This window comes from Mus caroli, unplaced genomic scaffold (genome assembly GCF_978045245.1).
Source record: "Mus caroli unplaced genomic scaffold, Mus_caroli_1 scaffold_14, whole genome shotgun sequence".
Taxonomy (NCBI): Eukaryota; Metazoa; Chordata; class Mammalia; order Rodentia; family Muridae; genus Mus; species Mus caroli.
In genome coordinates this window covers 49,627,954-49,640,187 of record NW_028227269.1, presented here as the reverse complement: position 1 = coordinate 49,640,187, position 12,234 = coordinate 49,627,954, and the positions used below count along the sequence as shown (strand labels likewise).

Below are 12,234 nucleotides of genomic sequence, written 5' to 3'. Positions count from 1 at the left end.
ACTGAAATAAAGAAGGCTCATCTGGATGAGCGAAAATAAAGTAAGAGCAGGGTAGAGCACGCTCAGATCAGAGATGGAGCATACGAGGACGTCAGCCTCCACCAGGGCTCACTCGGGCAGCCGAGCCCACACAGCAGTGCATTACACTGTCTTTCTGCACCATGGATACTTTTTTAAAAAGTAATTCTTTGGTTTCCCTAATCCCCCTTTTAATATTTTTTTGTTTTTTGTTTTTTGAAGACAGGTTTTCTCAGTAGCTCTGGCTGTCCTGGAACTCACTCTGTAGACCAGGCTGGCCTCGAACTCAGAAATCCGCCTGCCTCTGCCTCCTCAGTGCTAGAATTAAAGGTGTGCGCCAACACTGCCTGGTCCCACCTTTTTAATCTTTAAAGAAAATTCTCTTCAATTCAACATGAACATTAAAAATGTGTATTGTTAATAAATACTTGCTAATAAAAAGAAGAATATGGAATAATTTGGGGGAAGGTAAGTGTAAAATATGTAAAAGTGCAGTGAAGATCAAGACAAGCACATGGAACTGACAATTTTACTCTACTGCAGAGACATTCACAAAGACGGCCTCCTATTTTGGCAATAATCCCAAAGTAACCAAGTCTCTGTCATTGGTACTTCACGTACAACCCGAGTATCCAGAGTCCTTGTGAGAGAGCACCTCAGAGAGCAGTGTTTGTACTCAGAGGCAGAACTCACCACTGCCACCATTTCTGCCGCCGTTCCTCTTGAGCATCGGATGATGGGAACAGCACCTAGTTAACAGTTAAGTGTTAGCAATGACCACAACTCTGAGCTAAAACGTATACTTTAGCAGATGTCAGGATGCATAGATTTCATGCTAGACACAAAAGGACTTAAACATCTCAAGAGTGAAAACAAGGGTTCAGAAATTCACCTCTCCTTAAGCAATAGACAGCCAGAAGAGGAATCCTTTTACATGGAGCTGATCAGTGGGACTAATTTTCAGGGATGGACTACATCAGCATTCGGACTTCCTCACGCAGTTCAAAGGATAGCTTTACCCTCTAGTCACAGCTTTTACTTTACTTTATTTGGTTCAAAATGAAAGAATAAAAAGAGCTTAGGACTACAACAGTTTGCGACTACTTTAAAAAATAATTTAACAGTAAATGACTGTAATCCTTTTGTAAACCCAAATTAAACGGTACCAGCAAGCATAGTCTTCACTACTGTGATACAATCCTAAATGCCTCCTTCCACAATCACATCAACTCACTGAACCTCCTAATATCTTTCTTTATGACGCAGTAAATGATTTATCAAAGGCTGAACGGTCAGACAGAGAAGCGCGAAGCACGCTAATAATGAACGACCATGCTCGTGCAGCGGTCACGGCACTTGCTTTCCCAGAGAAAGGCGTACTTACTTTCAAGTGAAAATGTACAATGCTATTAATTTTTAAAAGCCTTCTTCTGATGGCCTACATTATGTATGCTGTAAAAAGTTTAAATGATACCTGCAATGTATAAATTCTAGGCATGGAGCACACATCTATAATCCCAGCCCTTGGGAAAGTTGAGATAAGAAACTCAAAGCGTTCAAGACCAGCTCTAGGCTGCACTCCGTATGAGATCCTAAACCTCAGAAGAATCACCCCCAACCAAAAGCAGCAAAAGGGAAAATACACAGACAGAGACAGCCACCTGGGCTAGAAGACTACAAACCCAGCCAGAAGCAGGCTGGAGTGATGGACACTCAAGATGAGCTCAAGCTACACAGGAAGACTCTGTCTCTGAAAACCAACAGCAACGACAACAAACCGATGACATCACCAGACTGTTTTCTACCTACTGCCGTAGTATGTGTAAGGAAAACACTGGATATTAATTTTGTACATCTTTGTTCTAATCTACTGTTAACGTGTAATTACTACTATTCCTATGACTATGACTTCTGCTAGGGACAATGACAACTCTCATGTATGGCATAGGCATAAGGACAGGTAAAAGGCAGGAGAGCATAGGACGGCAGACAGAGGGCAGCATGTCTGTTTGTGACTGTAGGTTATCCACCTGCAGTGCTCTCAGCAGTGAGGACACCAAACACAAAGGCTGGAGAGGCAGCACTGCACTCAGTGCTCACCCAGCACAGCCCTGGGCTCAGCCCATCAGCCAACCAACACCCGAATCCACTGGAGAGCAGTGAGAACACAGGCAAAAACTAGATGGAGGTAAGACTCTTGAAATAATGGAGACACCTAGCAACAGAGAAATAACAGATAGAAAATAAGGAGACCTACAGGGTCAGAAACCAAAGATCTAAGTTTGGGGCTAAGATGTAAAATTGGGGAAGGAATCTCTAAAAGGCAGGAACCTGGGGCCGGCGAGATGGCTCAGCCGGTAAGAGCACTTACGAAGGTGCTCTTTCGAAGGTCCTGAGTTCAAATCCCAGCAACCACATAGTGGCTCACAACCACTTGTAATGAGATCTGACCCCTCTTCTGGTGTGTCGGAAGACAGCTACAGTGTACTTATGTATAATAATAAACAAATCTTTGGGCCAGAGTGAGCAGGGACTGATCAAGCAGGCTGATGGGAGCAAGCAGGGCCAACCAGAGCGAGCTAGGTTGACCGGAGTGAGCAGAGGTCCTAAAATTCAATTCTCAACAACCACATGAAGGCTCACAACCATCTGTACAGCTACAGTATATTCACATATATAAAATGAATAAATAAATCTGAAAAGGGAGGAACACAAGAATTTGTATGAATTTTCCTCATATATCTAAGCCCCATATATGGTTCAAATGGTTTCTCTTTGATTTCCACTTGTGAAAGAGTTTATTAGTATTTATTAATAGAGGTTATTAATCTGTGAGGGTTACCTTAACCAAGAGGTTTTAGGTATGTATAAAATCTAAATTGCAATCACTTTTCTGTAAAGATCTATGACTAAAGTATAAAACCACGTATAAGATAGTAAATTCAATGTAACTGAAATAACTACAGATAATTCAGTGAAACGTTAAACTTGAAGAGCTGATGCACGTTAAGTTCAGTGTTTTCTGGAAGCTCTTGCATTTGCCTTAAAAACTACTATGCACAGACCTTTCTACTCAGAAGTATGATTGAAAGCTTTTATGACAGAAACTAAAGACAGCTAGAAAATAGTCAACAACAGGCTGGAACCATCGACAAACCACTTCAACACTACATTAAGGAGCTGTTCTCTAACTCCCCCTGTTATCTGAGGCATTAGTTAACTCTCAAAAGGTCTGCCGAGCTGGGTATGGTGATGTGTATCTGTCATCTCAGCACTTGGGAGCCCAGGAGAACTCACCTAAAAAGACAAAACAAATCTCAATGCTATCTCACATGGAACAGCTGTATGTTGTTACTACAGTTATTTTATTTAATATTATGGAATGCGTGCTTTATCTCAACTTTAGAGAACCTCTCTATATTCACACAGGTTAAAACAACATTGTAGCCAGATATCATAGCACATATCTTTAGCACTTGGGAGGCAGGCTCATCTCTGTGAGTTCAAGGCCAGCCAGTAAGACTCTGTCTTTAAAAAAAAAATGTTATAAGAGTGTATAACATGTCAAATGAGTTGTTAATTAGTTTCTTTGAAGGAACAGATAGGTTTAAAAGCTTACCTAATGTAACAAAAAAGCAGAAGAGGCTGTCCACAATAGTGTCCATAACAGTTTCCATCTCTGTGTCTGTGATATCTGGCCTATTAATGGCTAAGAGAAAGAGGAAAAAATAAGCAATCAAAATTTACATCTTTATTAAGCCCGCATATATATATATATATATATATATATATGTATATATATGTATATACATATACATATACAATATGTAGATACTAACCTGAATTACAAAACCAATATGTAACATGATCAACATATGAGGAAAGCATCAACTAACTGGACATATCAAAATACCTAAGGAAAGTGTGTCCAAACAGAGAAGATAAAAACAATAATTCACCAGGCAGTACCAAATCCAAGGAAATATGCTGTCACTGAGGTGTCACTACTGACTGTTGTCTAGTCAGGCCAGACGAAACAGGCAGCATGGAGAACACCTGACGAACATTAACTCTGGGTCATTCTGTCAATCATCTGGCACGAGTAAAATCTCTTCAGAAATACAGTCCTCGGGTCTAAACTCCAGTTCCATGTCTATGAACAGGAAGGGACCTTAGCAGCTCCAAACTGTCCATCAGGAATGCCAACACGACTGGTGACATCAAGTTTCCTTGTCTCGGATGACCTCCATTTGACGGAGGCGAGACATGTACACATGTCATCAGATGTGATGGATATTAAAAGTAGAAGTAAAACAACAGGAATGCACATTTTACCCAAGGGCTACTGTGTAAGTATTGACTGCTTAAGGCACTTCATATTTAGTACAAGTTTAGTCATTTTTAAAAATTACTTAACATTAGGCAGTTTTGTTTAATAGGCTTATAAATTTGCCTTGACTGGCTGAATCGCTTTTAAAAGAAAAAGACTGAACTAAATTTATAACTGCAACAGTACGTGCCTGATGGAACTTAACAGTGGAGTGTCCTAGCTCAGCAGGATGAGCAGGACTGACAGAGACTGGCTGGGACAATGTAATTGGCCAAGGAAAAAATTAAAGATGCTTGTTTTCATTTTTGTCAGATTTATAATTAAAATTCCTAAGCATAAAGGCTTATGGGAAGCTAGGTTTCAAACACAAGATTAGGTGCTAATTAGTTTGAAAAATCAACAAATGGTAAACAGCCTTCTGTGAATAACAACTGACATAGAAAACCTCAGCTGAGCCCAGGATGGCGGGGTTGATATCTGAAAGCCTTTGGAACGCTGAGGCAGGAGGACCCCAAGTTTGAAGCTAGCTTAGGCCTCAAAACAAGACCATGTCTCTTGAACAAATTGTTTTCTCTAATTACAATAAGAAAGAGTATTAGAGATCTCAATGAAGCCAAGAGAATGTTGTCTGTTCTCAGAAGCTCACAATCTGGACCAGAGCTTAATAAATACAGAAGTAAAATATGTTACTTTTGTCTAAGGTCAAGGTAAGAGATAACTACCTGTCTTGCATGGAGACACTGCCTTAGTATGAGTGCATCATGTGTGTAAGCTGTCCTGGGGATTTCGAGCAGGCCAGAGAGCTGGTATTTAACTGAATTACAAACCAAATTTATTATGTCTTACTTATCTATGACATCATTTAATCTGAAGCTTGTGCTTTGTGTACTTTAAGAATCACACTGCTATTTATTTTGTCAAATACTACAATGACTTGTAAAATTTATATTTTTACATACCACGATATGAAACAAGTTCCTTATTTTGATTACATAATACAAACATGTCATCTTCCAAAGTAATAAAATTGAGATACTGGTCAAAAACCTAGAAACAAACAAACAAACAATTTTACAATATAGCTATAGTAAAAATTTAATTTAGTTGAATCACCAAATGGCAAAAGTAGGGAAATTATAATTAAATATAAATAAAAATTAAGCCGGGCGTGGTGGTGCACTTGGGAGGCAGAGGCAGGCGGATTTCTGAGTTCAAGGCCAGCCTGGTCTACACAGTGAGTTCCAGGACAGCCAGGGCTACACAGAGAAACCCTGTCTCGAAAAATTAAAATATAAATAAATAAAAATTAAAAATTAAAAAATAATTAAAAATTATGCCAAGTAGCAGAATGCCTACCTATATAAATAAAGAGAGTTAAAAACAGGATCTGGAGAAATAGCTCAGTAGTTACAAGGGTTTGCTTGCTCTCCCAGAGACCCCAGGTTTAGTGCCAGCACCCATGTGTGTAGACTACAATATGTAACTCCAGCCCTCTTCTGGCCTACACACATGTGGCATACATTCATACACACAGACACATAAACAAAAATACGCATTTTTTAAAAAGGAGATTAAGATTAATAAAAACAAAAACAAAACAAAAATATTTTTAAACCAATGAAAACAAATTTGGGGCAATCTAAAGAGTGATATTTTCAGAAAACAAAATTGAAACAGATACGGAAAGTAAAATTGTGGCTGTGATGGGAATGGACGCCCCTTTGAAGGAAAACTGTAATTTACAGTTCTCTACTCTGTAGCCTCATGTTCTTAACAACCACACAGTAGCTGCTTCTGCACCATGACATTTGTAAATTTATAAGTTCAAATTTTATAACACTACCAGAGGTTGGACAGGCGGGATGGATCAGAGGCCAAATTGTTTTCCCAGAGGAAAACTGTTTAACCAGACTTAGTTTTACAGCACCCACCTAAGGTGTTGTTCCAAGCTCACAACTGCTCGGAACTCCAGCCCCAGGGAATCTGATCCCCTCCTCTGACCCCAACGTGTACATACACACACATATACACATAAGTAAAAGTATTCTAAAAAAACCTATCTGAACGATAGTTAAGTTTAGTTCAACAAACTGAAACAATTCCTATGCTTGTTTGAAATTAGTGAGAATTTCTAAGTGACAGCACATAGGAAGAAGCCTGAAAAGCTACTTACAAGTAGCAATGGGCTATATCTAAGTCTAAGATACAGTGAGGGTAACTGCAAATGCATGCTTCATCTTTCCTGTCTATACAGTCCCTACAACAACTGGTGTCCTCTCAAAATTCTAGAAACACACACAACGCAGGGTAAAGCCGGGATTATCTGAGAGTGCCTGTAGCTGAAGTGTCACTGGCTAAGATGTCACTAGGATTCTGGCCTGCTGTACATTTTTATCCTTAGAGTATACTCTGTGGTTTCTTTAGATATGTTTTCCTAAATAAGAAAAGATTTGGAGGACCCAGTGACTTACTGTAGTAAGTGCAGATAAAGCAATGTCAATATGATCACAAATAATGTACAACAAACTTTCAAATTATTTCTAAAATGAGCTACAAGGATCCCATGACTCCCAGCCCCAAATAAATATACATCTACTATGAATTTGTCTCACAAGTCAGCAAGTTGTAAATTCTTCTAGTCTGCCTTATTTTTCTACCTTAAGTTAAAGTCAGACAACAAGTGGCCATGTTTTTAAGGAGGACGTCTAACTCCGTAGGCTGTTTTGGTTGGATGTTAACATCTGGAGGCTTTACATTAGCAATACTGTTGATCAAGGGCCTCTTACCTTGGCAACTTGTGTGACTGCACTAGCGGCCAATGCTGCATTCGCAATGTCTTCCAGTTTACTTCTTGAAATCGCAGAAATAAAATTTAAATAATAGGATTCATAGAGCTGATTTCGAAGATCCTAGAAATATAATCAATGTGTAACTCTTACTATTGAAAGTATGCTCAAGAAAAAAGCTCTTAAAACTAAAAGCCAGGCTCTGGAGTATGTGACACGCGTTAAAAGACGGGATATAGAAATGACAAAAATGTACTCTATGAGAACAAAGTCACGACAGAGCCGGAACCATAAAACTTATAAAAGAAACCATGGACTTGGGGTGTTTCTTAAATAGGATAACAGAAGCACAAACTGACTGTCTAGAGAATGCATAAAAATACTATTATATACCTGATAAGAGTCTAGCACACAAAGAACTCTGAGATGCTGGACTTGACAGTACATGCTTTTGATCCCAGCATCAGGTAGCAAGACAAAAGGATTACAATTTGGAGGCTATGAGTCCCTGTTTCAGAAAAGAAAGAAAACTAACAAGTACGCTAACAACTCAATGCTTAAACGACCGTGCAACTTAACAGTGGACAAAGAGAGTGCATCCAGTGGTGGACACAGCAGGGGCAGGGGCTCAAATTCACCTCCAGCTACACGGTGAGTTCAAGGCCAGCCTGGGTACATGAGACCCTCCTAGGCTATTTTCAAATCTGTTACTGTTGTTTTGAGATATGCTCTAACAATGCAGCACCTGTGGGCCTCAAATTTTGTCACGTAGCCCAGGTCTTCAACAATAATCCTCTTGCATCACCCCTGAGTGCTGGGATTAGAGGCAGGTTCCACTATGCCAGGCTTAGTATTTACTGATATAATGCTTCTCCAGCCAAAAATTAGAAATCTATTCCACCAAAACTAAGAGTCTCAAAACTCAAAGTGGAAGATGGTAAAGGAATTTATGATTCTCCATAATGAGCATCTTTTTTTTTTTTTTTTTTTTTTTAAGGAAAAAGTCTGCCTTGATATTCAAACAATCAGGTAATTTTAAGTTCCAGATAAAATCCACTTATCACCTGGCACAGTCTGTCAATATTTTCTTCGGTTGGCATCACAAAGTACACTGCAGGAACATCTGGAATCGGATCTCGGTCTGAGTGCAAAAGGCTGGAAAACAGAAAGAACAACAGCAACTCATTTTTCCCCTTAGGTACTTTTTTGTTGTTGTTGTTTTGTTTTTTTGAGACAGGGTTTCTCTGTGTGGCCCTGGCTGTCCTGGAACTCACTCTAGAGCAGGCTGGCCTCGAACTCAGAAATCTGCCTGCCTCTGCCTCCTAAGGGCTGGGATTAAAGGCGTGCGTCACCACCGCCCGGCTTTGTTTCCCCCCGCCCCTAAGGTACTTTTAAAGAGACAGTATAAAAGAATAGTTCTCAAAGTCGAAGTCTGTAGCTCAGTGACTAGTGCTCCTAACACGCCTATTGCAATCAGTCACTAAGTTAACCTGGTCTTTACCTTAAAAAGAGGAAAAACAAACAAAACCCACACTGCTGACATTGCTAATACCTACTTGTAGGATCATTTCTTTGTATTTTCATTTTTCCCCATTTTAAAAAAAGCTTTATTTATTATTATATGTAAGCACACTATAGCTGTCTTCAGACACACCAGAAGAGGGCATCAGATCTCATTACAGATGGCTGTGAGCCACCATGTGGTTGCTGGGATTTGAATTCAGGACCTGTGGAAGAGCAGTCATTGCTCCCAACCGCTAAGCCATCTCTCCAGCCCTTTCTCTGTATAGCCCTGGCTGTCCTGGAACTCACTTTGTAGACCAGGCTGGCCTTGAACTCAGAAATTCGCCTGCCTCTGCCTCCCGAGTGCTGGGATTAAAGGCGTGTGCCACCACGCCCGGCTCTCCAGCCCTTTTTTAAGGTTTTTAGTATTACCTATGGCCAGACATTCTCTCTTACCACCACCCTCCAGGAAGAACAACTATATATTCAAAGTCAACATCAACTTTCATAGAAATACATGGAGAGGGTTGTGGACCAAAAACTGGGAAGCAGGGCTGGCCCTGTGGAAGGAATGTAAGATGGGAAGCACACATGGAGTAGGCAGCATTGCGAAATGAAAAGTAGACGGAACTTTCTTACTATCTGATATTTAACCCCTTCTGTTGTTCTTTACTTTCTGCATGATGCTGCAGGTGGAAGGCAGAAACTTGCATTTGCTAAGCACACATCTGTACAGCTGAGCTCTATCCCCAACCCTATCTTGACCAATCTGCTGCTTCCTAACTGAACGCACAGGAGATCATCGGATAATCTCAAACTTGACATGCTCAGGTCTTCTCTTGGTGATTCGGGGATTAATTTCATTTAGTTATCTCCATTTCACATAAGAAAATCTATTTGTTGGCCAGGCGGTGGTGGCACATGCCTTTAATCCCAGCACTTGGGAGGCAGAGGCAGGCGGATTTCTGAGTTTCTGTCCTGGTCTACAAAGTGAGTTCCAGGACAGCCAGGGCTACACAGAGAAACCCTGTCTCAAATAAAAAAAAAAAAAAAAATCTATTTGTCATAGCAATGTAGTGGTTATAATGCTTATGATATGAAATATGGCTAGCCTTCTGGATACAGACTCTTCATTCATGCCTGTAGTCAACAAGAAGGACACAGGGGCGCCTGCTGCTGGTCACAATGCATTAGTAAGCTTGCGTCTGTCCAGATGAGAAGTATGTGATGGCAGCCATAGGCCGTTTTCTTTGTGTGCTCTCTGCTCAACCATCTACACGGTGTAACTGTATTTCTAGGAACCAGTGGTTACTGCTTCCTTCAAAGTGAGCTAACCTAGGCTGTTGCAGAGGCTACATTCTCTGATAAAGTTTATTCAGGCAGCCGCCAGGCTGTCAGGGATCATCCACGGCTATACAGCCTTTCCATCTGGTGACAGCATGTTCTGCTTCCTCTACTTGCAAACTGGCAGACCATCCTGTTTCCCTTAAGCCAGTATGAGTTAGAGCTCAACTGTACTTGTCACTGCCACTATGAGCCATGAGACAAACAGCATGGCCACAGCTCTGTCATCACCCAGTATGCAGCAATCATAGTTTTCTATGCTACAGTCTGTTCTCTGGTACCAGAAAGAGGTTACATGTTTAGGAGCCAAGACAGCAAAGAAGAAAGGCCATTGTTTCATGTAGTCACTTAACATGCTCACGTTACTGATAAACTAATTTAGGTTTTTTAAAAGTATACTTAAATTAGACAAAATCCTTTTAGAGATTGAAGAGTACCAAAGAGCATGAGTTTCATTTTCTTCAAAGATTAACCACATCTACTGGAAAATAAAACAAATATTTAAATTCTGAAATTATATAGCTCAAAGTGAGACTATTTTTAAACCTCAAGGTTACACAGGTACTATAACCAAACTTTAATTTTCTCTGCAAACAGCCCTTAAAAATTTGACTTTTAAAGTGACCAAAGAAATCTTTCTCAATAAAATCTGAAAATGCATGCCAGTGTCAGAAGCGTTAAAACTTACAGATGCAGAGTGATGCCCATGTCTCTCAGCTCCTTCACAGACAGCAGAGGAGAGATGATATCTTGGCCAAATCTGTCATAAATGAGTACCTTTAAAAAAGGGGGTTGTTTAAACAGCATTATTAATGAACAACCAATTGAGAACCCACATTAAGATAGCATACGCTAATGTTATTTAGTAATCATTATAGTGAATTCTTACCCATGTTTAGTTTAGTATTTCCTCTACTACTCAAATGCCCATCCACATAGTTCTATATTATGTAAAACACTATCAGTTAGGTTTAAATAAAGCAACACTTTTAGAAACTTCTTATAAAAATTCTAAGTTTAAAAGTCAGACTATAAAGTCTTTATTTTAACCTGTAAAAAAGAACTTAGAACAAATCATACTTGTTTTTTCCTAGTTCATAAATATCCTTTCTAGGAACATGTAAAGATGAGATAAAAATTTAGCCCCTTTCAAACTAAAATACAGGGCTTGGCAGATGCGGTTCTAAGAACACTGGCTGCTCTTCAGAGGACCTAGGTTTGAGTCCCAGCACCCACATGGCGGCTCACAACCATCCGATAATCCAGTCACAGGGATCTGTACTGGCTGGGTCTTTGCAATAACTTGACACAAGCTGGAGTCATCAGTTGAGGAAATGCTTCCATGAGACCCAGCTGTAAGGCATTTTTTTCAATTGGTGATCAATGGGGCCCAGCCCAGCCCATGGTGGGTGGTGCTATCCCTGGGCTGGTAGCTCCAATGATGTAAGAAGGCAGGGTGAGCAAGCCATGAAGCAATGAAGCAAGCCAATAAGCAACACCTCTCCACAGCTTCTGCAACAGCTCCTACCTCAAGGATCCTGCCCTGTTTGAGTTCCTGACCTGATTTCCTTCAATACTGAACATGCAATATGGAATTGTAAGCCAAATAAATCCTTTCCTTTTTGGTCATGGAGTTTCATTAAAGCAATAGATACCCCAATTAAGACAGGATCCAACACCTTTCTCTGGCTGCTGTAAGCACCAGGCACTTACATGGTGCACACATATGCAAGGAAAACACACATATATGTATATGTATGTGTGTATGTACATGTGCATGTGTGTATGTATGGATGTATGTGTGTGTGCGTGTGTGTATGTATGTATGTGTGTATGTATGTATGTATGTGTGTGTATGTATGTATGTGTGTGTATGTGTGTATGTATGTGTATGTGTGTGTATGTATGTGTGTATGTGTGTGTGTATGTGTGTATGTACATGTGCATGTGTGTAGGTATGTATGTATGTGTGTGCGTGTATGTATGTGTGTGTGTGTGTATGTATGTATGTGTGTCTGTGTATGAATGAACAGATAAGATAACGCCAGAAATTTAACAAGTTCCAACATAAAGAAAACTTAGAAATTTAAGCAGTTTAGGTAAACTAGACAGTGACTTAAAAAGTTAAGTCCCTAAACCAGATGCAGTGGCTCACACCTGCAATGGAGCACTCTGGGGCTGAGGCAGGAGTGCAGTGAGTTTGAGGTCAATCTGGGCTACAGTCCAAGACAATGTCTTAACAATATCAATGAC

At 40.1% G+C, this 12,234-nt stretch overlaps 1 protein-coding gene across 2 annotated transcripts in view; it reads right to left on the bottom strand.

Annotated features, from left to right (window-relative positions):
* The window catches only part of Scfd1 (sec1 family domain containing 1), a 66,963-nt gene that overhangs the window by 49,520 nt on the left and 5,209 nt on the right, over positions 1-12,234 (bottom strand). For both annotated transcript variants that reach the window (XM_021178899.2, XM_021178900.3), the window contains exons 3-8: positions 10,670-10,758; positions 8,199-8,289; positions 7,135-7,257; positions 5,308-5,395; positions 3,638-3,727; positions 712-767 (exon numbers count right to left, since the gene is read on the bottom strand). In XM_021178899.2, the coding sequence (XP_021034558.1) occupies positions 712-767; positions 3,638-3,727; positions 5,308-5,395; positions 7,135-7,257; positions 8,199-8,289; positions 10,670-10,758 (537 nt within the window). The remainder of the gene's footprint in view (positions 1-711; positions 768-3,637; positions 3,728-5,307; positions 5,396-7,134; positions 7,258-8,198; positions 8,290-10,669; positions 10,759-12,234) is intronic.